At 42.4% G+C, this 13,740-nt stretch overlaps 1 protein-coding gene across 1 annotated transcript in view; it reads left to right on the top strand.

Moving 5' to 3' along the window:
- The window catches only part of SMIM24 (small integral membrane protein 24), a 225,183-nt gene that overhangs the window by 121,504 nt on the left and 89,939 nt on the right, over positions 1 to 13,740 (top strand). The window contains exon 2 of the mRNA XM_040420425.1: positions 2,547 to 2,681. Within this exon, the coding sequence (XP_040276359.1) occupies positions 2,547 to 2,681 (135 nt within the window). The remainder of the gene's footprint in view (positions 1 to 2,546; positions 2,682 to 13,740) is intronic.

The raw sequence follows: 13,740 nt of genomic DNA on the forward strand, positions 1-13,740 counted from the left end.
CACCTGAAACTACAGATACTGGAAGCCTGTGCTAGCATTTCTCCTGCGGTGTTGCTATCAGTGTGTGAAGAGTGGGAGAAGAGGGTTGCATTGACAATCCAAAACAATAAGCAGCACATTGAACACATTTTATAAGTGGTCAGAAACTTGTAAATAACTCATGAAAGAATAAAGTTACGTTAAAACCATTGTTTTTCTTGTGAAATTCCCAATAAGTTTGATGTGTCACATGACCCTCTTCCTATTGAAAAAACAAAAGTTGGATTCAAAATGGCCGACTTCAAATTGGCCGCCATGGTCACCACCCATCTTGAAAAGTTTCCCCCCTCACATATACTAATGTGCCACAAACAGGAAGTTAATATCACCAACCATTCCCATTTTATTAAGGTGTATCCATATAAATGGCCCACCCTGTAGTATTTCACATTTTGTTAAAGAGATTTCAAATGTTATCTACTGTATTGCAAGACATATGTTGCACACTAGTATAACTATATTTCACAAAACAAAAAAAAATGTTTTAACTGTCTGGAGATGCACAGATTTCAGCCTAGTATTTCACATTATCAGATTTTAAACACTACCCTAAGTATTGTAAGACATACTTTGTACAGTAGTATTGCAACATTTTTCAAAACAGAAAAAAAACATTTTTGAAATGTCTGGAGATGCCGCTACAACGATTTTGGACTAGTATTTTACATTATCACTCAGACATTTCAAATGCTACACTCTGTATTGTAAGACACATGTTGCACACTAGTGTTATTTTTCACAAAAAAAAGTTGTCTGATGCCCTGACAGATTTTGGACTAATATTTCACATTTTCACTCAGAGATTTAAAACTCTACCCTTTGTATTGTAAGACACATGTTGCACAGTAATATAACTATTCTGTATTTTGCAAAACAAAAAACTTGAACTGTCTGGAGGTGTCCTGACACAGATTTCGTTCTAGTATTTAACGTTTTCACACAAAGATTTAAACTGCTACCCTCTGTAAGGGTCCATTCACACATCGGTAGTGTGTTTTGCGGATCCACGGATCTGCAAAACACGAACACCGGCAATGTGCGTTCCGCATTTTGTGGACGGCACATCGCCGGCACTAATAGAATATGCAATTGCGGACAAGAATAGGACATGTTCTATTTTTTTCGGGAATGGAAGTGCAGACCCGGAAGTGTGGCCCCATAGAAATGAATGGGTCCGCAATTCCATTCCGCAAAATGCGGAACGAAATTGCAGATGTGTGAATGGGGCCTAAGACACATGTTGCACAGAAGTATTGGTATATTTTGCAAAAAATGCCCTTACCTGGCTTTTGGCCTAGTATTTCACTTTATGGCTCAAAGATTTCAAAAGCTATCCTCTGTATTGTAAGACACACAGTAGTATTGCTATATTTCACAAAACAAAAAGTTGAACTGTCTGGAGATGCCATGACACAAATTTTGACTAGTATTTCCCATTTTCACTCAGATATTTATGCATATACAGATGTAGCAGCGCTAGTGATCATAGTGGAATCGTGTAAGCACAGAGCGATATTCTGTTTCATTAGCTGCAAAGCGCATAAAAAGTATAGTAAGAAAATTCAGTATGCAATTTGGGTTTGTAACCAGCAGATGGCGCATGACCCTAATGAAGTAATGAATTAATGACACCCTGTGACTTCGTCATTTAACAATACAGGTATTGCGATCCTGAAAGAAAACACCAATACTCTAGATTTTTTTTTTTTTTTTATAGTTATCATTTTACTTACCATTAATAAACTTTTTTTTGATAGTTATTTTACCTATCATTTATAATTTCTTTTGATAGAAGCAATATTATTATCTATGATATACAATAGACAACATAGAACAGATAATCACACACAGGCTGTATGCCAAATGACGGGTATGTGCAAGCCAACAACCTATCCAGGAGACAGGTACAGTCAGCATACCTTACAATGGCAGCCTTTCAAGCCAATCTCTCATCTGACTGAGAGCTGGTAAGCCTCAAAGTTGCTTAAATCCTGTTGGACGGCATGGGGGACCTGCGCACCTAGATCATTATCATTAGGGTGACAAGAATTGTAATTCATTAATTTTTTCGATGCCAGCTAACTCTTCTCTCACTGCTTAGAAGGGCTGTATAAACATTTTTTATTGTCCTAACATTAATTTAATAACCTTTCTATACTGTTTTGTCATGTAAAATCATTTGCATAAACATGGGCATATGGGAAAGAAATGCAAATTAGCAATAAGCAAAATCTGCCTTGTTTTTCAGCTGAAACACAATTGGAAATGTCTTTCCCATATGTCCATGTTTATGCAAATGAGTTTGCATTACAAAACAGTATAGAAAGATTATTAAATATAGTATAGTATATATATTGTATATTGCTATCCTTCCATCCCAAAAAAATATACATATTGAACTGTCTGAAGGTGCTATGATTTCAATCTAATATTTCAATTTTTTTTACTGAGATTTCAATTTACTTTTTCTCCTCCCTTGTATGTCTAAAATATTGATTTTCTCCTGCAGGTTTGCAGCAAGAATCAGGCAGTTCAAGTTCTGCTGGACTTCAGCCATGGTTGATTGGTCTCACAGCCATGGTTGTGTTCCTTTTCATTGTATTCATCTTACTGATTGTGAACAGAGCCTGGTGTAAAAAAAGGTATGTGATAAACTAAGTGTAGAATCTGCTGAGTTTTGGGGGGCCAATTAATTATAAATTAACAAAATAGCTACTGGATCTTTAAAAAAATGGGATTTATTAATGGTACAGGGAATTATACATAAAAGGTTAACTAAATAACTAACTAAAGGGCAGAAACAAAGGGAATATAAGGGAAGGAGTAAGGAAGGAAGTGCCTAACTAGCTATCTATGTACAGTCTTATATACTAGCCATACAATACACCCATAACCCATACATTGTCCACCCCTGAAACACCTCCCAGATACTGTCTTAGCCAATCAGCAAAGCCCACTATAGTTTGTAGACATCCTTGAGTCCAGAGCTGTTCTTTCTCTAAAGGTCAAACAGACTTGCAAAACAGATCACCGCAGGCCGTGGCTCTCCCTAGGTCTGGAAGCATCATCAATCACATGTTCACAGATGTGCTCCTCAGGGGGCAAGACCCTGTATTGTTTCCCAGGCATGGTGACTAGAGATTAGTGAATCGAAGTTGACGAAGTGGAATTCGATCCGAATTTCAGGAAAAATTCAATTTGCACCGAAGCCGAATTTCCTCACCCTTCGTGGTTACGAATCTCATTTTTTCCTAAAATGGCTGCTGCACATGTTAGGACATGGAGCAAAAAACGAGGGATCACTCACAATGCCATGCATGCAGCCAATCAGCAGCCAGCCAGCCCCTGTGATGTCACAGCCTTATAAATAGCCTCAGCCATCTTGGATTCTGCCATTTTCCAGTGTGCTTAGTGCAGGGAGAGACGTCAGCAGGCTCTAGGGACAGTGCTAGGAAAGACTTCATTGTGCTGAAAAAACGATTTACAAGTTCAGGGAAAGATTATTGAAAGGTGTAGGCAAAGGATAGGGAGGGATCATCTAAAAGGAGAACAGTGTGCAATAGGAGAGTGTACAGCCTGGGTAATAAGATTAATTACTATTACACCTTGCTGCACTAATTGGGGATTCAAATTGCAGTTATACTGCTGCTTTTAGGTTGTTTGCACTATGATAAATGACTAATTTCAGCAAACCTTGTTTGTGATTGGGGTTCTGTGTGATACAGCCATTAACAGTGTGTATTAAAAGGATAGATACATATGTTGTTGATTTTACATTGTTTTACAGTTTTTTTGGGGGTGTATTAGGGGAAAAAAAGTAAAAAAAAAGGGAAAAATATGTCATAATTGCCGTTCAGCGGTGAAGTTACAGATGTACCAGGGTTAGCACTCAAGCTCTTAACTCAAATTTCTTACTCATCGCGTTATCTTGAGACAAAAGCCATTGAAAAGCAATTGAAGGTGTTTGCTTAACGCATTTAGTTTAGATAACACGTCTCATAAAGCATGAGTGTTAACTCTGCTGCATCCGTACATTGTACTACAGCCACTAATGTGGTATATTAAAAGGAAATATACGTACTTTACATTAGCCGTTCTGCGGTGAATTGTGATTGTTGTATTTTTTTGGGGGGGGCTGTAGTAATAGGAAAAATAATATGTTTTAATTGCTGTTCTGCTGTGAATTGTGATTGTTATTTAATTTTTAATTTTTTTTTGGGGGGGAGTTTATTAATTAGAAAAAAAAAAGTCTTAATTGCCGTTCTGCAGTGAAGTTACATTGTACTACAGCCATTTAGGGGGGGGGGGGTATTATTTTAATTTTAATTTAATTCTTTTGTTATACAGTATTTGAGACAGGTGACAGGCCCTTCAAAGGGAACAAGCAGTGGCCAAAATGTTTCTGTTGCAGGCAGCATAAAAAGGGCGGTGGCAGCAGGACTCACAGCGAGAGGCCTGAACTTCCGGTGTCATCTAGCTTCAATGGTTGACTCGGTCTTCGATGTTAGCCAGTGGCAGCTCAGGCATGACACCTGCCGTTTGATCGGGCCCTTTGAGGAGGCCACTTTATTCATCAGTCGCCAGGACTACGGGATGAACAACATCATTTCGCTGATTCATGTCCTAGAGCACATGCTGCTAAATCTGGCTGTGACGTGGCGAATATATCTCACGGCCACATGAGCCCTGTGGGGGATGAATTAGAGGAGGAGGACATTTGAGCACAAGCAATGCGTAGAGAAATGGTTGGTTTTTCTACACAGGTGACAGGAGAGGAGGAGAGGGAGCAGCCAGAGGAGCTACAGGGGGATGAGGAAGACGAGGCAGATGAGGCAGACACACAGTGGCAGTATGCAGTGGAGATGGAGGCAGAGAGTCCCTCCGAGTCACTTGCACAAATGGCCCGATGCATGCTCACTTGCTTGCGTAGTGACAGCAAAATTGTCACTATTCGGCAGAGTGATGACTACTGGCTCTCCACCATGTTAGACCCTCGCTACTGGTCGAAAATGGGGACCTTTTATACACCTGCTGAGAGGGAGGACAAACTGAACTACTATCGAGACATCCTATGTAGTCAGTTGGCCGCTGCCTATGTGCGCCATTGTCCATCCTCACGCAGGTCTGACCTGGGGGACCGTCTGCACTCACGTTCGACTGACATAGCTGCTGGGGGGGGAGGCAGGAGCAGTACCAGCTCTATCAGCAGCAACTTCAAAGCAAAGTCTAGAGTCGCTGATGAGCAGTTTTCTTCACCCGCCTACTGAAAAAACCACTCACCAGCAGCAACTAGACATAGAGCAGAACCTGAAACAGCAGGTTGCAACTTACTTAAAGTGCACCCAGCCACCCCACATCGAAGATCCCCTGGACTACTTAGGCAGTCAAACTTGATTTGTGCCCGCAACTGGCCAAGTTTGCCCTGGACAAGCTTTCCTGCCTGGCCAGCAGTGTGGCATCAGAGCAGGTGTTTAGTGCGGCGGGGGCCATAGTCCCCCAAGGAGAACTCACCTGTCCACCCAAAATGTGTAGAAACTGACCTTTCTGAAGATGAATCAGGCGTGGATCAGCCAGGATTTTCAAACACCAGTGCTTGATGGATCAGAGTAGATCAGCCATGGTGCCACACCTATACTTTGACAAAAGAGACCTGTTTGTTATGACTACCTGCTTCAGCTACTATTCAGATGCTGCCACCTGCCTGATGCCACACCTGCTGCCAGGTGCTCCTACTGCCACCCACCATCTTTAACTAGTACTGGTATTGCCCCACCCCACCTCACCACTCTGTCACTGGGCCACTCTGTGGTCTACTCGTGCTGCTGCCACCTCAACACTAGGTCACTGGGCCACTCTGTGGTCTCCTCCTGCTGCTGCCATCTCACCACTCTGTGGTCTCCTCATACTACTGCCACATCACCACTCTGTGGTCTCCTCATGCTGCTGCCACCTCACCACTCTGTGGTCTCCTCATGCTGCTGCCACAACACCACTCTGTGGTCTCATCATGCTGATGCCACCTCACCACTCTGTGGTCGCCACATGCTGCTGCCACCTCACCACTAAGTCACTGTGCCACTCTGTGGTCTCATCATGCTGCTGACACCTCACCACTATGTCATTGCGACACTCTGCGGACTTTTCATGCTGTTCCCACCCTCCCCACTTCATGACTGGGCCACTATTTTGCCTTTATGGCCTGGTTGACATCATCATTTATTTGACCCTTCTTCTGATCTGTAAGAAGAAAGGAAAAATGAGATGCACAACAGATCCTTTTTATGTAGCAGCTTTAAGGCCTGTATGAAATGGTCCCTATTTTGCATCAGAATTGGCTTATGATTTGGTAGCCAAAAGCAGGAGTGGGTACAAAACACAGAAGACATGCTATATTCCATTCACGTGTCATCTCTGTTTTGGATCCACTCCTGTTTTTTTTTTTTTTTGGGCTTTAGCAATACTGATGGATTACTGACCAAATGCTGACCGGGTGAAGTCAGATGCTCAACAGACAGGGTTATTGGGGGTTATTGTTCTGACGGATCACAGGAAGGGCAAAATAATCAGGGACCTCAAAACACAAACTTACTGCTGACACCCTCTCCACTCTGTCAGGGGGGCTTTACTAAGAGTTTAATAGAACAGGTTCTGTAGAAATCTATGTGGAATCAATTGACAACGGTGTAAAAGGAGTGTGTTATTTCATGCTATAGTAGGATCTTGGGCCTCTGCATGGTTCTTTATACCTGGCGCTAACATTGACATGTAAGGCTGAGCTCATACTTAAGTTATTTGGTCAGTTTTTGCCCCGTAATTGACCAAATGTAGTGTGAAGTGATTCTTAAAGTGGCGCCTGTCATCTGTAGATCATACTGACTCACAGTATTGTTTCACTACCACAGCAGACTCCCTATGCGTGTTACTGCAAGACACAGTGTTCTACACCACTATACAGGCTCTCTACAGCCAGGAAATAGCTGTTTTTTAACGCGATTCACCACAAGTAAATTCAAATCGAATTGAATCTTTTCGGAAAATTTGTCGAACCGACCAAATAGAATTTTTTAGAAATTCGCTCATCTCTAATGGTGACTCTTGGTTTCTCAGATAAAACAGCAGTGTCCTTTGAGCAGATAAGACCTGTCCACAACGACTGCTTTGTGGGAGAGTTAGCAGGGTATTTATGGCACAATTCCATTCTGCTGTAAATGCCTGAAGTCAGTAGTCAATAAAATGTTGGGCTTCCAACACAAAGTATAAGGTATTAAATTGTCTCACATTCTGCAATTGAAAAAGGAAATTTATATTGATAAAAGTGTAGGTTTATATCTCCATATTTATTTACTTTATTCTGTTCCTATGCTATGTTTCCTATATATGCACATCATGTCATGGGCGGATTAAGTGCGTTATAGGCCTGGGCATGTCTACCCAACTTGGGCCCCTCCCTCAATTTTAGTTTATATATTTTTTTCTGGATGAAGAGGCTGCTGTCACGGATGGTGTTGCAGAAAGCTGGAACTTATAAATAAACATCCGACTGGCTTGATCCCAAACTAAGGAGCATATGGGTGAGCCCTATAAAACCCCTAGAGCTCTCCCTGACTGCTATGCCCATGCAAAGATCTTTATGGTAGACGATTGCATGTCCACGTACCCTATACTATCTGACACCTGAAAACCCTATAATAGTGAGGGGACACGACCACCGGCTCCCTGCACTTAATACGGACGGAGTCAGGGTCACCTACAATCAAGCCAGCAAGTAAACACAAATAAAGGAAACAGACTTATCTGAGGAATCAGGAGAAGGAGCATCCAGCAGTGAACAACTCATCCAGGAAGAAGTATAAACCGCAAAGTGAGGCAGTATGGGAGGGAATATAAAGGGAGACAATCAGTGCAAATAGATGACAGCTGGGGGAAGGAAAGGAGATGACAAAGTGAAACCAAAACAAAGAACTTCATGCAAGAGGTAGCGAAGAACGTCTAACAGACCTTCTCACAGAGCTGGCGGTGACAGTACCCCTCCCTCTACGGGTGGACTCTGGACACTCAGAGCCCACCTTCTCAGGATGAGACCTATGGAAAGCCCTGATGAGACAAGTGGCCTTAATGTCCGCCACTGGGACCCACATCCTCTCCTCAGGACCATAACCCTCCCAATGAACGAGGTACTGGAGAGAACAGCGGATAATGCGAGAATCCACAATCCTAGAGACCTGAAATTCAAGATTACCATCAACAACAATCGGAGGAGGAGGAAAAGAGGAGGGTACCATGGGTTGGACATAAGGTTTTAATAGGGACCTGTGAAAAACATTATGGATCTTCCAAGTCTGAGGAAGATCAAGACGGAAGGCAACGGGATTGATGACGGACAAGATCTTGTAAGGCCCAATAAACCTAGGACCCAACTTCCAGGAGGGAACCTTCAGTTTGATATTCTTTGTAGACAACCACACCAGATCCCCCACATTCAGGTCCGAACCAGGCACACGTCTCTTATCCGCCACACGCTTATATTTCTCACTCATCCTCTTCAGATTACCCTGAATCTTTTGCCAAATAAATGACAAAGACGAGGAAAATCTCTCCTCATCAGGTAAACCAGAAGACCCCTCTCCAGATAATGTCCCAAACTGCGGATGAAACCCATATGCACCAAAAAATGCTGACTTATCAGAGGACTCCTGGCGACGGTTATTTAAAGCAAACCAATCCTCCTGATTCTCCGCCACAAAACAGCGCAGATATGTCTCCAGATTCTGATTGACGCGTTCGGTCTGCCCAGTCGACTGCGGGTGAAAAGCAGAAGAGAACGACAACCGAACCCCCAGGCAAGAACAGAAGGCCTTCCAGAATCTGGAAACAAATTGCGTGCCCCTATCAGAAACGATGTCTGAAGGAATGCCATGCAATTTAACAATGTGATCAACAAACACTTGCGCCAGCGTCTTAGCATTGGGTAACCCAGGAAAGGCTTAACAACAGAGGAATTCAAAATGAAATTTCTGTAATAATTGGCAAAACCCAAAAACCGCATCAGCGCCTTCTGATTCTCAGGAAGCTGCCAATCAAGCACAGAGCTGACCTTCTCAGGGTCCATGCGAAAACCAGAAGCGGAGAGAAGAAAACCAAGAAATTGAATCTCCGAAGCCGCAAACACACATTTTTCCAGTTTAACGTACAAATTATAATCCCGCAGAATCAGCAAGACCTGACGTAGGTGGTCTCGATGAGTCTTGAAATCAGGAGAAAAAATCAAAATGTCATCCAGATACACCAGTACAAATTTCCCCATTAAATGATGAAAAATGTTGTTCACAAAATGTTGGAAGACGGCCAGAGCATTCATCAAACCAAAGGGCATAACCAAATTCTCGAAATGACACTCAGGGGTATTGAAGGCCATCTTCCATTCGTCCCCTTCCTTGACCCTGACTAGGTTGCATGCCCCTCTTAAATCCAACTTAGAAAAAACCTTAGCCCCAACAATCTGGTTAAACAGGTCCGGGATCAGAGGAAGCGGATATGGGTAACGAATCGTGATACGGTTCAGCTCCCTGAAATCCAGACAAGGTCTTAAAGAACCATCTTTTTTCTTAACAAAAAAGAAACCAGCGATAACAGGTGACTTCGAGGGTCGGATGTGTCCCTTTCTCAGGCTCTCAGAGATATAAGTACGCATAGCGACTCTTTCAGGTTGGGAGAGATTGTATAAACGTGATTTTGGCAGTTTGGCGCCTGGGATGAGATTAATAGGGCAGTCGTACTCCCGATGCGGGGGCAACTCCTGGACACCACTCTCGGAAAACACATCCGAAAATTCTGAGAGAAAAGATGGCACAGTCTTGGTAGAAACCTCTGAAAGAGACGCCGTGAGGCAATTCTCTCTGCAAAACTCACTCCAACCATTTATTTGCCTGTAGCTTATCAGAGAAATGGGCAAGGGAGACGCCTCTCCCATGCTCCTCCACACCATTCATCTGTATCGCAGTCCTAAGGACGGCGATACATATGAATATGGAGATGAGCGCTTCCACAATGAAAGCGCTCATCTCCACTCCTGCTGCCTCTGGACAGAAAGGGCCCCCCTCCGGCACTGGGCCCTGCTGATGGCGCTCCCCTTTTCTGTCCTGAGCAATGCGCCCCATGCGGTCGCACCCCTCGCCCTGCTGTAGAAACGGCCCTGGCTCCAGGTACTATACTGCTGAAAAAATAGTGACCCTAGTAGATATAATTGGGGTTATTTATTAAACTGGTGTAAAGTAGAACTGGATTTCTAAAGGAGCTGTCAAAAATGAAAGGTGGAATCTGATTTGTTGCTATGGGTAACTAGATAGTAAGAAAGCTCCAGCACCAAAATGGACGTAGTGAAAAATCCCGGTCTTTATTCGTCACCAAAATACAGGTCGATACAGCAAACAGTGACACTGGCTCCCACTTTATCCCAAAGATCTACGCGTTTCGAACAATAGTGTTCTTAGTCATGATCTAAGGTGTCTGACATGTTCCGAACTGAAATAAGGTTCACATCCAATGTTCCCACCCTCGGGGAGGGGTCACGGGAGGCAGGGTGAACAGAAAATCAGTCCGGTCCACGTGAGACACCTGTGCAAACATTTTCACCTGTGACATATAAAGACATACCTGACAGTGCTACAAAGTACACTGCTCAAAAAAAAAAAGGGAACACAAAAATAACACATCCTAGATCTGAGTTAATTAAATATTCTTGTGAAATACTTTGTTCTTTACATAGTTGAATGTGCTGACAACAAAATCACACAAAAATAAAAAACTGGAAATCAAATTTTTCATCCCATGGAGGTCTGGATTTGGAGTCACACTCAAAATTAAAGTGGAAAAACACACTACAGGCTGATCCAACTTTGATGTAATGTCCTTAAAACACGTCAAAATGAGGCTCAGTAGTGTGTGTGGCCTCCACGTGCCTGTATGACCTCCCTACAACGCCTGTGCATGCTCCTGATGAGGTGGCGGATGGTCTCCTGAGGGATCTCCTCCCAGACCTGGACTAAAGCATCTGCCAACTCCTGGACAGTCTGTGGTGCAACGTGACGTTGGTGGATAGAGCGAGACATGATGTCCCAGATGTGCTCAATTGGATTCAGGTCTGGGGAACGGGCGGGCCAGTCCATAGCAGCAATGCCTTTGTCTTGCAGGAACTGCTGACACACTCCAGCCACATGAGGTCTAGCATTGTCTTGCATTAGGAGTAACCCAGGGCCAACCGCACCAGCATATGGTCTCACAAAGGGTCTGAGGATCTCATCTCGGTACCTAATGGCAGTCAGGCTACCTCTGGCGAGCACATGGAGGGCTGTGCGGCCCTCCAAAGAAATGCCACCCCACACCATTACTGACCCAATGCCAAACCGGTCATGCTGGAGGATGTTGCAGGCAGCAGAACATTCTCCACGGCGTCTCCAGACTCTGTCATGTCTGTCACATGTGCTCAGTGTGAACCTACTTTCATCTGTGAAGAGCACAGGGCCAATCTTGGTGTTCTCTGGCAAATGCCAAATGTCCTGCACGGTGTTGGGCTGTAAGCACAACCCCCACCTGTGGACGTCGGGCCCTCATATCACCCTCATGGAGTCTGTTTCTGACCGTTTGAGCAGACACATGCACATTTGTGGCCTGCTGGAGGTGATTTTGCAGGGCTCTGGCAGTGCTCATCCTGTTCCTCCTTGCACAAACACGGAGGTAGCGGTCCTGCTGCTGGGTTGTTGCCCTCCTACGGCCTCCTCCACGTCTCCTGATGTACTGGCCTGTCTCCTGGTAGCGCCTCCATGCTCTGGACACTACGCTGACAGACACAGCAAACCTTGCCACAGCTCGAATTGATGTGCCATCCTGGATAAGCTGCACTACCTGAGCCACTTGTGTGGGTTGTAGACTCCATCTCATGCTACCACTAGAGTGAAAGCACCGCCAGCATTCAAAAGTGACCAAAACATCAGCCAGGAAGCATAGGAACTGAGAAGTGGTCTGTGGTCACCACCTGCAGAACCACTCCTTTATTGGGGGTGTCTTGCTAATTGCCTATAATTTCCACCTGTTGTCTATCCCATTTGCACAACAGCATGTGAAATTGATTGTCACTCAGTGTTGCTTCCTAAGTGGACAGTTTGATTTCACAGAAGTGTGATTGACTTGGAGTTACATTGTGTTGTTTAAGTGTTCCCTTTATTTTTTTGAGCACTGTTACATTTTTGAGCAGTGTTAATTGTCTCAACATTGTTATATTGTTATCTTTCATATTCCACTGTGGTCCTATTTACTGGGAATCACATAGTGTGAACATTGATCGTTTTTATATATATATATATATATATATATATATATATATATATATATATATATGTTTTTTATTTATTTATTTTTTATTCTTTATTTCTTATTTTTTATTTTTTGTTTTATAATTTTAATACCCATATTAATGTTATTATTATAACATTAAGATGGGTATTAAAATTATAAAACAAAAAATAAAAAATTAGAAATAAAGAATAAAAAATAAATAAATAAAAAACACACATATATATATATATATATATATATATATATATATATAAACGATCAATGTTCACACTATGTGATTCCCAGTAAATAGGACCACAGTGGAATATGAAAGATAACAATATAACAATGTTGAGACAATAACCACAGGGAATAATGATAGAATATATAGTACCTACCTGAAACTAAATTGTCTCGGAGTGTCTGATACCTGTAGACCTTAGCCTTAGCCCATACTATGCAATTTCTCCACTAATATGGAGCCGTATAACACTGACATTACAATGAACTAACATGCTGCTTTACCAATAGATCGGCTTGTATTCCCGGGTTCATACTACAGTTCACATAGAGCGATTTTTCAAGATTACGATGTGAATGAGTATAAGTAACTAATACAATCCAACTGGGCAAAGCAGCATGGTCAGCGATCCCTGAATGCATCGCAGTTACTATAATTTCTCTGATCACTTTTTATGTAGGGATCCTGGCTTCTGTCTGCACCCTGCGTTAATTCGCAAATACGGTCCAGACAGAACAACTAGTTCACCTTGGACTTATATTTAAACTATATCAAAAATCAAATAATAAATAATAATAGAAATGAAAACAAATAAAATCAAAAAATAACAAAAATACGATGCACTCAAGTATTGCTGAAATATAACTGTAGGAAATTGTTAACTTTATTTTATATAAATTTTACCAGTTTAGTTCATTTTCTATGGGCATTATTAATGCAACCTATACTATGTAAGGTTTTTAATTTTATGTTAAACTTTATAATTTATACTTTATTTTGGAGGAATATAACTACACGGTTTTATACTCTATATCTTATATATACTTTTCATTATACTTTGTAGCACTGCCAGGTATGTCTTTATATGTCACAGGTGAAAATGTTTGCACAGGTGTCTCACGTGGACCGGACTGATTTTCTGTTCACCCTGCCTCCCGTGACCCCTCCCCGAGGGTTGGAACATTGGATGTGAACCTTATTTCAGTTCGGAACATGTCAGACACCTTAGATCATGACTAAGAACACTATTGTTCGAAACGCGTAGATCTTTGGGATAAAGTGGGAGCCAGTGTCACTGTTTGCTGTATCGACCTGTATTTTGGTGACGAATAAAGACCGGGATTCTTCAC

The sequence above is a fragment of the Bufo bufo genome, chromosome 2 (genome assembly GCF_905171765.1).
Source record: "Bufo bufo chromosome 2, aBufBuf1.1, whole genome shotgun sequence".
In the NCBI taxonomy this organism is placed as follows: domain Eukaryota; kingdom Metazoa; phylum Chordata; class Amphibia; order Anura; family Bufonidae; genus Bufo; species Bufo bufo.